Source organism: Canis lupus, chromosome 7 (genome assembly GCF_003254725.2).
Source record: "Canis lupus dingo isolate Sandy chromosome 7, ASM325472v2, whole genome shotgun sequence".
Taxonomy (NCBI): Eukaryota; Metazoa; Chordata; class Mammalia; order Carnivora; family Canidae; genus Canis; species Canis lupus.
Window position 1 is genome coordinate 13,098,006 of NC_064249.1, and position 14,519 is coordinate 13,112,524.

At 36.7% G+C, this 14,519-nt stretch overlaps 2 protein-coding genes across 14 annotated transcripts in view; both read right to left on the reverse strand.

The window, feature by feature from the left end:
- Positions 1-14,519, reverse strand: part of LOC112648432 (torsin-1A-interacting protein 2-like) — a 41,439-nt gene that overhangs the window by 10,584 nt on the left and 16,336 nt on the right. For 5 of the 13 annotated variants that reach the window (XM_035719017.2, XM_035719019.2, XM_035719016.2 and 2 more), the window contains exons 2-4: positions 12,511-12,617; positions 11,555-11,729; positions 1,331-1,499 (exon numbers count right to left, since the gene is read on the reverse strand). In XM_035719017.2, the coding sequence (XP_035574910.1) occupies positions 1,331-1,355 (25 nt within the window). In that variant the 5' untranslated portion in view covers positions 1,356-1,499; positions 11,555-11,729; positions 12,511-12,617. The remainder of the gene's footprint in view (positions 1-1,330; positions 1,500-11,554; positions 11,730-12,510; positions 12,618-14,519) is intronic. The other 8 variants (XM_035719025.2, XM_035719024.2, XM_035719023.2 and 5 more) reach the window with 3 other exon arrangements.
- Positions 10,541-11,216, reverse strand: LOC112648433 (torsin-1A-interacting protein 2). The gene has a single exon (XM_049112108.1). It carries the CDS (start codon positions 11,075-11,077, stop codon positions 10,682-10,684), a length of 396 nt encoding a protein of 131 aa, XP_048968065.1. The 5' UTR covers positions 11,078-11,216; the 3' UTR covers positions 10,541-10,681.

Here is a 14,519-nt window from a genome sequence, read left to right on the forward strand (position 1 = left end):
ATTTATGGCTAAATTACATGTCTGGAATTTTCTTCAATTCAAGATTATGGGTGAAAGAAGGGAGACTATGGATGAAACAATATGTTGACAGCAGATGAAGCCATTTTATGGGTACATGAGATTCATTTCATTTCCTTCTATACTATCATGAATGTTTGACATTTTCTGTAATAAAGCTTTAAAAGAGAGCAACCTAAAAGATCAATCAAATGCAGTGAGTGAGTAGCCCACTATAAAGAAAAAAACAAGCAAAACCCTAACTGTGGAGGAAAAAAACATTAGGGAGGACAAAAAAGATTTGAGACAAGTGGAAAAATGTGCATTCTGATTAAATATAATATTAAAAAAACAGTATTAATATTTTTTCAGGTGTGATGCTATTTGGTTACTTAAAAAAAATATCTATCTTTAAGAGATGTAAACTAAAGTATCTAACAAGAAAATGATTTAATGCTTTCTTGCCTGCCTGGGATATTTAAATGCAAATCCAAGGCATTAAATCTAACTTTCAATTATAACCTATGTTATGAAGTCACTATACTGTACACTTGAAACTAGTATTACATTGTATTTTAATGAACTAGAATTTAAATAAAAACTCTAAAAAAAAGGAATTAGATGTTGAGTACGTGGGAATTCATTATAGTGCTCTCCTATATATTTTAAAATATCCTTAAATATAAGGTTTAAGTAAATATGCCCTCTTCTGAAATATATACTTCCTATTCTGCCTATTTTATATCTATCTCCTACATATATACACAAGATGAAAAATTTAAATTTCAGGGGCAGCCCAGGTGGCTCAGTGGTTTAGCACCACCGTCAGCTCACGGCATGATCCTGGAGACTTGGGATCGAGTCCCACATCAGGCTCCCTGCATGGGGCCTGCTTCTCCCTCTGCCTGTGTCTATGCCTCTCTTTCTGTGTCTCTTATGAATAAATACTTTAAAAAAAAAAAGAAAAATTTAAATTTCATTTTTCCCTATAATTCAAAGATCTCTAAATAGATGGCACATTAGTTTTTTTGATTTTTAAAAATATAGCTCTAAAAATTGGTCCCTAAGATGCATATATTTTTTTAATACTACAGGTATTAATACTACTGGAGTCTCTAAAACATTAATCTTCCTTACAATTCGAATCTCACATAATGGTGGACTTCAGTAAATACAAAAGAGTAAGAATAATCATAACAAACTAATCAATTAAGCTAGCTTCTTTTTTACTTCCAAACTTCAAGCTTCTGTCATTTGAGGTCTTCTCTTAGCACAGCTCTAGATTCCTACAGCACAAATATGGAAAAATCCGTGCTGTACAGACTAGTCTTACCCTCTGCAGGATCCCTGTCAGCCATGTTTGTGGTCTAGCTCTTCAGACTTTGGGGTACTTTTTGTTAGTGTCTGGTTTTTCTTGTGAAGAGGTCTTGTTTTCTTCTTGTCCCAAGTCCCAACAGACTCATGCTTCCCGCGGACCCAGGAAATAAGGCATATATACGTGACTAAAATAAAATGAAAAAAAAATTAAATGATTTTTTAATTCATTCATGGAAGAAATGCCAATTTCAGGTTCATTTACTCAATCTATTTAGTTTGAGTAATAGTTCCTGTTTGAAACTTTTCTAGTGAAAAAGAAATGTTTTCTGGCTTTGGTGAGGATCTTCAAATCCTTGACTACAAATAGAAAAAAGCCTTCAGATTATTAATCTTGCATGGATGCCATAATCTAATACATTCCATTGTGTTGAAAGGATGGAAAATGCCAAATGACCAGAATCTTAAAGACGACGTCTTTGAAAATGGAATAAAAAGTAACCCAAGAGTAAAAATTTAAGTCATTGCTCAATTAATTACTACAGATTTCCTTTATGTCAATTTCTGTCCCATATAAATCTCTCATCCTACCAGCAGCTTCCACTTATCATGACTAAGTAACAATGAACAGGGAGTATAGTACATCTACAAACTAAGGTAGCTGCCTTGGTATCAGGAGAAGGAAACACACATTTGGAGTTTCATCACTGCCGTCTTACTGTGGTTTCCTGTATTCTTTCTAGATGTCTTCAAGGCCTTTCCATGTAGTGTTCAAAAAAGACTAATGTACAAATTATTATGAACTACATACAAAAGGAATCAAAGTCAGAGGCAATTAATAATAAAACATTCTATCATTTTACATATAGTTAAATCATATTTTTTGTCAGGAACAATAATACCTAAAGTTACTTAACTTTCCTTATCTGTAAAAATGATTGAGGACTGCTATGAGTATTAAATATAAAAGTATTATGTGAAAGAGGTTTGGAAAGGGTCATTATTTTTGATAGCCTCATTGAGAGGCTAGCCAACTAACTTTGTCTTTTTCATAGCACTCTTCTGGAAAATTTAATTTTACAAGTTAAAAATTTTAATCCCAAATGCCAGGCTTAATGCCTAATGTAAAGGAAGAACTCCCTATTTAAATTTAAAAGAATATGAGTAAATAAACGTATGTATGAATGTATAGAGTGGTGCCAATTATAAATGTGAAGAGAAGTTAAAAACAGGGCTCCTTCTGATGGTATGAACATTCAGGAACAGGTCTAAGATTTGGAGAGTTTCTGGTCACTCTTTTATCTTCTTCAATCTCCTGAGAATGGACTTCCAACACTCCTTTGCATTACCATATGTTCCAATGAGGGTTTCTCTCCTATCCTAGTTTATGATAGAAAATTAAAAAGTCCCCAGTCTTTTTCAGATCTCTTAATACAATCTTTTTCTGCCAGCCAAAACCAAGAAAACAATAGGTACAACTTTCCTATGCACCAGTGACAAAAATTTTAGAAAGCAAGGGTACTATTCATAATAACTATAAGGAATCTCATAATAAAAACTAAAATGTACCTGGTAATAAATCTAACAACAGATATGCAACAACTTTAGAGTGGGGTGAATTTTATGGTATGTAAATAATACCTCAGTAAAGCTGTATTTTTTGAAAAAAAGAACTTTAGGAAGAAAAGAATAAAACTTTATTGAAGGATTTTTAAAAAGACCTAAGTAGGGGATCCCTGGGTGGCTCAGCAGTTTAGCGCCTGCCTTTGGCCTAGGGCATGATCCTGGGGTCCCGGGATCGAGTCCCACATAGGGCTTCCTGCATGGAGCCTGCTTCTCCCTCTGCCTGTGTCTCTGCCTCTCTCTTTCTCTCTCCCTGTCTCTCATGAATAAATAAATAAAATCTCTAAAAAAAAAAATAAAAATAAAAATGAATTAAAAAGACCTAAGTAGAGATACATGTCATGTGCAGAGACAGTAAGACTCTAAACCACTGATGTCAATTCTCTCCACATTAATGTATAGATTCATTGTAAACTGAAACAAAATTGCAAGAGAATTTTTTTTATTGTTGTAGGTTTCTTAGAGAATGGACAAGCTAACCCTAAAATTCACAAAGAGCAGTAAAGGATTAAAAGAGTTAAGATAATTCTAAAGGAAAAATAAAAATACAATTCTGAAGGACAGGAGCTATCTTTGCCAGATATATTAAAACTTATTATAAACTTATAGTAAATAAAAACAATAGGGCAATGGTGCAAGAACAAAATATACAGAAAGAGAGCCAGGAAATATATGCACACACATATAAAGGAAACCAGCTAAGTGACCAAAGGGCAAGAATGGATTAATGAGTGGTTTGAGGACAGGTGACAATTCAAATGGAGAAAAAATCAGATTTCTACCTGCCACCTGACACAAAAATCAATTCCAGATTAAAGACCTAAGTGTAAAGAGCAAAACTTTCAATTTTTAGAAGAACATATTAAGTATCTTTACAATCTCAAAGTTTTCTTAAATAACATACAAAATACACAAACCATAAGGGGAAAATTTGACAAATGTGATCACATTTTTTAAATGTTAATTTCTATAAAAATCAAAGTTAAAACTGACTAAAAAAATATCAACACATATAATCAGCAAGGGATTAATATCCAAAATACATAAAGACTCCCCAAACCAGTAAGAGGCAGTTAATACCATGAAAAAGTGGGCAAAGGAGTTTAAGAGTTCTAACAAACTATGAAAACAAAGAGGAAACCTAATGGTCTAATGAATCAATAAGAAGAATGGTCAATGAAATGCAAAACAAATTAATGATGACATACAATAGCATTTTACAACCACTGATTGGCAAAAATTTGTAAGTCGGGCAATACCAACTGTTGGTGAGAATTTGGATATACAGAGTTCTTAAGCCCCAACAGCAATAAGGTAAACTGTTACTACAACTTTGTAAAGCAATACAGCAATATCTGGTGAAGTTAAGATATTCATGTTCTACAAATTGTCAATGGTACATTTACATATATATGCCTTAGAGAAACTTTCCCTCCAGCACCCACCGATGTTTGTGGCAGCATTGTTTAAAATGAGGAAAAAATGAGAAAACCACCTAAATGTCAGTTAATAAGGAAGTGGATTTTTTAAAGTTGTGGTATATTCTTACCATGTAATATATATGGCAACTAAATGAATTACATATCTCAAAAATCTGTAAAAGGACAATATTAGAAATTTTATATACAATTTAAGAAACAAAGTTATACTATAGTGATTCAAAAGAAGTGAAAATGGCATAAATATGAACTACTGATAAAAACCACAACATCAATAGATCTAAAAAAGGGTAAGCGAAAAAAGTCACACATAGAGGACCATGCTAAATGATCCCATATATATGAAGTTCTAGAATAGGCAAATAGTTATTTGTGGTCTATGGTGACAGAAAACATCAGTGGTTCCTGGGGGAAGGAGTACGTACTGGAAATGGTCATGAGGAAGCCTTTTAGGGTTAGGAAAGTATTTCATACCTTTATTGAGGTGGTGGTTACATCTTAAACTTAAAATCAAACTTAAAATCTGTACATTTTATTGCAGATAGAATATCCTCAATAAACTTTATTTCCAACAAATAGAACTGAATGCTTTCAAAAATTATTACTTGCTAACTAGGTAGGATGCAGCCAATAAACACTGCAAAAGGAATCATCACAGATAATTTCTATCATCTTCCAAATGTTCAGTATACACCTTTCTTGTCATGAGGCACACATTCCTGTAGCCCATTTCATTCAGGCCTTTTGTAACACATCCCTGTTCATAGCTGAAATGGTATTCCCTCAAGGCTACCAGGAAGAAGTGATATAAACACGGAGGTTCTTGACACATCCTCACAAGGAGTCACTTGGTGGGGTAGCTGAGAGATCTTGAGGCCACTATTCCCGAAGCAGGTCAACCTTTTGAGCAGTGTCCAATCCACATGAGGAAATGTGTACATTAGGAGCCTCTGGATTGCTTAATGGAAGTGAGGTAGAGCCTCATCCTGATGGAAAATGGGAATGCTGGAGAGTTTTTTGCAGCTGTAGGAAAACCATTCCATAATCTTGTCCAAAGAAAGGTTACCTCTGATGGTATCTTTTGTAAAAAAGGTTCTGATGAAGACCCATGTGCTTCAGGAGACACAAAAGACATTTACTTTCAGCAAATCCCTTGAAGTTTAATTGTGAAATGTTCGTTTTCAGTGCCCCATATAGGAGCTTATGATTCATTTTGCCACTTAAGTAAAACACAGACTCGTATCACTGGTAGCTATTTGTATTTCCCTGTGACTCTGAAACCTGTAGAAAGACTCATTATTTTCCTTTAACAATCTCCATATGAGGGCTTTTAAACAAGTTAAAGCAATAGTTTTATTCTTCCTTTACAGAGAATGCACCAGGCAGTATGCTGAGGGATGCCTTCCTCATTTTCCATATCCTGGGATTTCTCTAGAGACACAAATTTGCCTCCCTAACTTCCTCTGTCAAGGTGATTGCTTTGTGCTCTTTTAAGATGTATCCTTTCTGTTCCTTCTCACTGTACCAATGACCACGCTTTGACAACTGGGTATGTGTGTTCACTGACTGGTACATTGCCTGACCTTTGCATGGCAGCAATACAACCAAGGTTAGCAGACTCCTACATACAAAATTAAGTGTCATAAGGGGAATTCTACAAATCAGTGAATATTACATCTTTATGTGTGTTACTGATATGTTACTGGGTGATAAAATTTTGAAAGCAGTTAATTCTTTATTGCTTTGCACCATTGTTTATATACATATAAAATAGGGCAGCCCCGGTGGTGCAGCTAAGGTTTAGCGCCGCCTGCAGCAAGGGCGTGATCCTGGAGACCCTGGATCGAGTCCCACATGTCAGGCTCTCTGCATGGAGCCTGCTTCTCCCTCTGCCTGTGTCTCTGCCTCTCTCTCTCTCTGTGTGTGTCTCTATGAATAAAATCTTTTTAAAAAATACTATAAAATAAAAAATTAAACACATGAACAGAAAGGATACACATTGACTTCCATCTGGTGCTTGCTTTTGCTAATGGAAGGACAGGAGTAGAATAAGGACAAGTATCTTAAAAATACAAACTGAGGCAAATGTAGCAAAATGTTAATGTATTTTAGATCTAGGTGCCTGGTAAATGTTATTTTTGGACTATTCTATATGTTTGGTGTAAACTATTTTAAATGAGTACTAAAATATATCAGCCTCTGTGAGGAAGAGTAAGAATCAAAAGGCAAGGCCTGTAATGCTAATTTGTTGAGCTCACGAACAATAAATTTGTCATAGAGGCATGCTTCAACCAAAGCCTCCCATGCATTTGTCACAACCAGCTGGGAAGAGACAGAACAAGAAAAAGCTGCCCCTAAGAACAAAATCAGGGCTGGATGAGCAGTAGGCCTTTAATCAACCTCTACTCATCCTGAAAACCTCTGGTCCTACCATGGGGACCAGGTAGGAGGGAGGGAAGAGGATGGAGACCTAGAAGACGTGGGGAAGACGGAAGAGGCAGGGATCAGGAAGCACTGGAATCAGCAACATTAAGTGGTAAATTTTTTTTAAGGATTATTTTAGAGAGAGGGAGAGTGAGAACAAGCATGAACATGAGTGGGGAAAGGGTAGGGGGGAAAAGAGAGAGACAGAGAGAGAATCCCAACGTGGAGCTTGATCTCATGACTCCAGGATCATGACCCAAGCCCAAAACCAAAAGTTGGGACACTTAACTGACTGAGCCACCCAGGTGCCACTAAGTGGTAAATTTAAAAAAAAAAAAAAAAAAGGGAGTTTAGCAGCTAAGAAGGACAAAAGACAATCAGTCAATCCAGTATCAGGCAACTGAGATATAAATGCCATCGTGACAAATGTATGGAGGTCAGGGCCCAATTAAGTACATACATCTTTTTTCTATTTTTAAACATTTTTATTTTAGTGAATGGTGTCGTTGTAGGCTCTAGAGATAAAAAGTAGATACTCTGGCCCTCAAACAATTTATAATTCTGCTGTAGAAACAACATACAAAGTGTACACCATAAAAATAATAGCTAACATTTATTGAGCGCCTTGTTTATGCCAAGCAGCATCCAAAGCACTTTATGTATTAACTCATTTATCTTCACAAGTCTTATGATGACTGGACCATTAATATTCTTAGTATTTTACAGACAAGGAAACTGACATACACAGAGGTTAAGAATCTTATCCGAAAACACACTAGTAAAGGCAGAGTCAGGATCTGAACTCAATCTGACTGTGGCATCCAAGCTTTTAACCATGACACTAAAAAAAGAAAAAAAGCCTGTAATAAACATATTGCAAAGTGCCCTGAATCTAGTTCTGAATTGTAACTCTGGTACGTATAACCTCATTGAATCTACACGTATCCTTCAACTTTTCTCAAACTGCTTATTTTGGTTTTCTGGAAAGTCTCAGGTAATATAATAAATTACAAGTAACCTCTGGACAGACAGAGGTTAAAATGCCCAAAGTCATTTTCCAGAATTCAAAGCAAACACAGGTCAGCTGGCTGCAAGGCCATTATTTATTCTGTACAATAAGCAGTTTTCAAGTTGTGTTCTCAGGATTCCATGGAGAATCAAAGGCTGTCAGGAAAGACAAAAGATACAGAAGGGGTATGGCTCATCTCACTCTCACAGATATGTGTATCATGCTGATTGCCACATACTCTTTGGATTCCATGGAATTCTTCTTTGCCGGCCTGCTTGCCTGGGCTTCTTTCTCCTCCTATCACTTAGAGATGAGTCAGTCACCCCCAACCCAAGGTTAGCCTTCTCTCTAATAGATTATTTCCTTCCCAGGTTACCTCAGCACATGTCTCTTAACCTTTCACTCCCCAGTCAGCCATAAAATAACCCAAAATGGTTATAAAAGTCATTTTTAAAATGGCCACCTATATATAAATAATAGTATCAACTCTATGACATATGGAAGATTAACATGACTCACATAATCTAAAATAGTGGATAACCCTCCAAATCATTTGTTATGAGACCTAATTTTAGGAATATATTTGTAGTTTAAAGTTCAATATCATAATTATGAATTGGAGCATAGAATATTTTAAGCCAAGTCAAGTCATATAAAAAGACCTAAGCTGAAGAGCTACAAAGTTCTCTAAATTTTCTTCCTTGCTCAACTTTATGAACTCTGTCACATGAGGTCATTTCTGAGAGTTGACCATGTAACAGGTGTGTGATAATATAAGGCAAAGTATTCTTAATGTAATACTTAATATTTTTTATTCCTCTCTTGCCCACATACTCACACATAGCTTATAATGACACCACACAGAACTACAACAGTCCTAATTATTTTAATGAGAAAAATGTGACTTGAGTTATAATCTGAAATAACCACAGTGACCTACCTGCATGTCTGACATGTAACCTCTTTATGTTACCAACTACAATAACTATCACTACCCTGCAGTATGAGTACTCATTTCCCATCCTTTTAAGTCAGAGAACTAACACCATGGAGGTGCTGCGACTGTACTTCTCAAAGTAGCCACGAACAACTTGTGTAAGGATTTCCTGCGCCACTATCTACAAATGCAGATTCCCAGGCTTTAAGGATTTAAAGGAATCACAATTTCTGTAAGATCAAGAAATTTGCATATTTTGACAAGCTCATCCAGGTACTGATTTGGATATCAACAGTACAAATCCATTTACTTTTTCTTTACTACTTAAAGGAGAGACTGGTTAAAACAATCTTTGGTTAAAACAGTTTGCTGATACTTAAAATTACACATGCAGAGTGTTTATCAGTATGTGTTTGAAAAAACTTAGGGACTAATAATATTGATCAAAAGCAGTACCTCTAAATAAATTTTCACTTTTTAGAAAGAGCTTTAGGATAGTAAAGGAGTTCTTAACCAAGGATTAATGATAAACTAACTAGTCTTCACTCAATTTAGCAGTCCACACAGTTTATTCAGCAATGTAACAGAAGAGAACTTCCATTGTGATAGACATAAGGCAGATACAGGGTATATTTCTAGAGTACATCCTTTACACAGACAAACAAATAACTTTAGGTTTCACATCATGTGGCAGGCATGATTTGTTGCATACCAACAGCCATTTATTCCACCCTTCCTAAAAGAGCCCTATTTTATTAGGGGAGACAATGTGCCCTACCCAGGCACTGCTAACCCCACTCCCAAAGGAGTTCTCAGGCTTGTGAACCAGTACTTCTAATGAGATGTAAGAAGAAATCTCTGAGGGACTTTTGAGACAGACTTTTTCCCAAATAAAAGACAGACTTGAAAAGGAAAAGCTTTTGCTTCCTACTTCCAGCGTTTGATTGGGAATGAAATGTCTGGAACAGCAATAGCCACGCTCTACTCACTGAGCAAACAACTATAAGCACAGAAGCCACCATGATAAGGATCCCAGAAGGAAAAACAGAAAGAGCCTGGGACCTTAGGAGCATTGCTGAGCTACTACACAAGCACTGAATTATCTTGTATCTTAAGTGGAATTTAAAAATTGTTCAGTGGCCTCTGAAATGCTTTTAACAGATGTTAGTTCTAAGTTTCTCCTATACTCTAGTTCTATGATTCTCATCAACAAGTGAAGGGGAGAATGCAATCAATGTCTAGCAAGACATTCTTAGTTTTCAGAAAGATGCTTCCTCTAGATTGTTCATAGTATCTATGAGTCAAGCTTGAAAACTCCTTTGTCACCTATCTCACAGTACAAGTACTTTTATATTTCCAGGGGAGGACATTCTAAGTTCAGTCACCACGAAGACAGGATAGCCTTTGCTTATGCAGAGCCAAGTAAGTAAAGATAGTGGCATTTCTGCATGTTTGTGTATCCTGTGTAGGTGTTACCACTGGTTAAAATGTAAGAGATGGAATTTATAACAATGTAATTTCTTATTAAAATATCTAGCTCTCTTACTGGAATAATCTATAATCCAGCTACAAGAATGCTTTCCCACAGAAGTTATCACTGAAATATCATTATGGTACACAAAGTATAGGGCCTCTCCTCCAGGACTATCCTGTCATATGTCTGTAATAAGGCTGTGGGGCTTTTTAGGATGGGTAAGCTAGTTCCAAAACATAGGGAACATGGATTAGACTGGTTCTAGATGAACAGTCTGGCTGGAATACTGATTAAATTCATGCTGAACAAAATATGTGTAGACGATGGGAGCAGATCCAACACTTTAAGCAATTCCCCAAGGTAGTGACAGTCTAAATCAGATTTAGAAAGGAGTCATTTTTCCATTCTTCCTTGGGCTACTAGTACCAACTCTAGAGTGTCCATGATTTTGACTATTTAAGAAGTTATTTGTTTTGGCCAAGTTTTTTATTCAAGGTTTTGTCTGTTCTGGTCAAGATTAACTGCAATGCAGGGTTAAAGCCAGCTACTCTAGAGTCATGTATCCTTTTTCGAACCAGTGGAGGACCCAGAAGGAATGGGTGGCAAGCTTTTTCAAAGGTCCATCTAGTAAGATTTTGGGGAGCCCACTCAAGTGGGAAAGACCAAGGAAGAACAAGGCTTCTATTAGCAGGATTATCAGGGTAACACTCAGGGCAATAATCAGCTCTGTTAATACGGTCCAAGAATACTTGGTAACATTCATTTTCAACAAGTTCAGTTTGGTACAACCAATGGCCTAGTTCTAAACTAGGGAACCACTGTTGTCCACAGTCCGGGCAATGTGAATTATCTGAGAACATCTGGCCCTAGAGAGATAACACAGAAAGCAATGTAACAGTAAAAGGCAACAATGACAAAGAGAGATACCCAAATAACCAGGCCTATTACAGGTCTGGGTTAGCAATTTCTCAGTCCAACCAACAATACTTGGTGACCGGAGTTAAATGTGGCTTGCACCTCCGTGCAATTCTTCGTTGTCTATTGCAACTCAGTCTCTGAACTCAGGGACCAATCCAGTCTATAATGTTATCAGTCACTTACTAGCAGCACAGAGCTCAGAACAGCTCCTTCAAATCCCAGCTTCTCAAGAAAAGATAAGGCTCTAGTCTAAATTGGTTATGTTTTCTTGTGTGTTATCAGCTGGTGGTGTCATGCAGAGGCACTTAGCTTACTCTGCTTTGCTGGTAAGTTATTATGTCTGCTTGGTGAAACAGAGGAGCTGGTGGGTCCAATAGGTCTTTTGTGGGCGCTGGCACTTGCCGTTGTAATACACGTACCCAAGTCTTAAGGCCTTGGTACTTTACAGCGACGTAGGGGGTCAGGAAAACCTGGTAGAGTCTTCTTGAGCGTGGATCCAATGAAGTCTTTCTTGGGAGGACCTTAATCAGGACCCAGTCACAAAGAAGTAGCTGATGCTGAGTTGGTTGAAGGGTCTGGGAATGCTTCACATACCTGTAAATGATAAAACTTCAGACGACTCACATGGGCTTTGAGTTGCTCACAGTATTATTAGAGACATGCATTTGGAAATCATTTGGGCCAGTCAAGGTGGATGAGAACTGTCTTGTAGGTTTCTCTATGACAATTTCAAATGGGCTCACACTAATTTATCCATTGAGAATTATTCTTATGCTTATTTTGGGCACTAGGAAGGGTTTTAATTCACTTAAGATTCATACTAGTTTAATATTTTTAGGATTATATTTCCTTTTTCTAACTCCTTTTGCACTTTAGTAATAATACAGTCTATATAATTATGTTTAATTAGTAAAAATTTTGAGATTGTGTATCTTTTCTGTGAAATGGGTACCACATATGGTATTCCTGTAATGTGTGCAATAACGTTAACAACAGTGATGATTTTTCTATAATAGACTTCAATTTAACCAGGAAAATGCTTACAAAATCATCAGGAAACATTCTTGATAGCTAACTCTAGGAAGTTGGGAGAAAATCCTTTTTAAGGCTGAAAAAGAAACAAAGGGGCATCTCTCATTACCTACATCTATCTTTATAGGTTTATGAACATTATATATTTAAGAAGGCAAGTAAGGTATACAGTCTTGAACAACAGTTATGAGTAATTCTTAGAAAATCAGTTGGAATTCGCAGATACTATCACCATTTTTATACTCCTTCAGGACACTGAATAAATAAAGTGATGTACTAGAATGTATGGAACAACTATATAACCACTTAGGGAGTGGTTAACATATCAGAATACAACATATACCTTGCTTTTCTCCAGTGTTCTTTTTGTGCGTTCTGAGGCTTGATCCTGTGAGAGCACGTAGAGACACTGGGGAAGGCGTGAGTGCTAAAACTGTATAAAGATTTGGCCTGAAAAGCAGAGGAGTGACAGCCTTAGTTGTGGTCAGCCAAAGCATTTTCCTTACAGACTATCAACAGTAGCTATGATTCTCAGATTTTAAAATGACAAGTTTAAAAGGCAATCAAGAGCCTCTAACAGTGCTGCAACTACTATGTTGAGGTGATGATGAATTCTGGATGAGGTGAGACAGGGTCAGTGTGGATACACTGAAGTATTTTTTGAGGTTAGGTAACAATGTACCAGTGCAGGCTACCAACTCAGCTCCTCAGGCAGTTAACAGAAGGTACCCCAGGGTTCCTGACTCAATAACCTTTATAGTGACAACACAGGGCATAACAGATTTCCCTGTGGGTCCACTGGTAAGAGTCATTGGAGTAAAAGTTTCAGTTGTTGAATTGGGAAATCTTGCATTTTAGTACATAGACAATATGTACTAAATATGATGAATAAAACCCACATAACCGTGGAGTTCAACATAAAAGTTAGTAGTAAAGTTATATAGCTAAGTCTAACATTGAAAAGATAAACAGGGATGCCTGGGTGGCTCAGAGGTTGAGCATCTGCCTTTAGCTCAGGGCATGACATTGACAGGCTCCCGCCTGCTTCTCCCTCTGCCTGTGTCTCTGCCTCTCTGTGTGTCTCTCATGAATAAATAAATAAATCTTAAAAAAAAAGAAAAGATAAACAATTTTGGATTTTTAGAGTAAGAGGGGAAATCACAAGATAATATTTCACATCCACCAGACTGGCAAAAATTAACAAGTTTGACAAATGGGGCCGTACATACTCTAGGCAAAACCACTCCTCCCCCAGGATTCCATTATCTCCAATGGCCGTCTCAAGAGGGAGCCCTAAAGCTCCAAATACTCAAAATAAATCCACTCTTTCCCCAACCTTCATTTCTCCAACATGGACAGTCAACAAAACTTTAGAGCTCCAAGTATTCCTGAACTAAGAGAACTCTGGTGTTCCTTATGTTTCAGACAAGACAGCCCTTCCCCTGGTCCCCTAAACCACTATCAGCAAGAGTCAAAAGAGGACCCCCAAGCGCTAAGTGCTCAGAATAAGATTACTTAACACCAGACTCCTTGTCCATTTCTTGGTCTTAATCACTAATAGATGAGTGAAGAGGGCCTCCTGAAAATGTGCTGACAAGATTCTCAAATTCCACTCCCTCCCCCACTTACAGCTTCACTATAATTATAGCTTGAAAGCATCAGAACCAACCAATCTCATCATACCTGTACCTCTGTTTATCTTGACCACTAAAACGAAGCCCAAGGATTCCTGGTTGTACTTCATCCCTTTAATTTCTAATTCCCATATGGATCCAAGAGCAGCCGAGGTAACATCCCCTTCTCCTTGCCTTATATTTTCCATTTTGATCTATTCAATATCTTAGCAATTTGTCTCTACTAAAATATACATATACACTCTTTGAGACCAGGACATTTTGTTTATTTACTGCTGTAACATGCCCAATAAACAGAAATAGTAAGAACAAAAAAGTAACTTGATTCTTTATACAGTAAGAGCATAAATTAGTATAACCACTTTTGGAATTAATTTGGCATTGCCTAGTAAAGCTAAAGACATGCATTTTCTATAACTCAGTAATTCCACTCCCTAGAAAATGTGCACATTTGTGTTTAAACATATGAATGAAAATATTCATGGTAGTACTACGTGCAGTAACAGCTAAAATGGTCATGAATGGTAAAATGGATAAATAAATGGAGGTACAGGCATACCTTGTTTCACTGCACTTTCCTTTACCGTGCTGCTCAAATACTGCATTTTTATCAGTACCATTTTTCCAACAGCATTTGCTCACCTTGTGTCTCTGTGTTACATTTTGTTAATTCTCATAACATTTCAAACTTTGCCATTATTAATTATATTTGTTATGG

Bases quoted from the DNA above. Each gene is read 5' to 3' on its own strand.
- LOC112648433 (XM_049112108.1), bottom strand. From the start codon at position 11,077: ATGTTCTCAGATAATTCACATTGCCCGGACTGTGGACAACAGTGGTTC.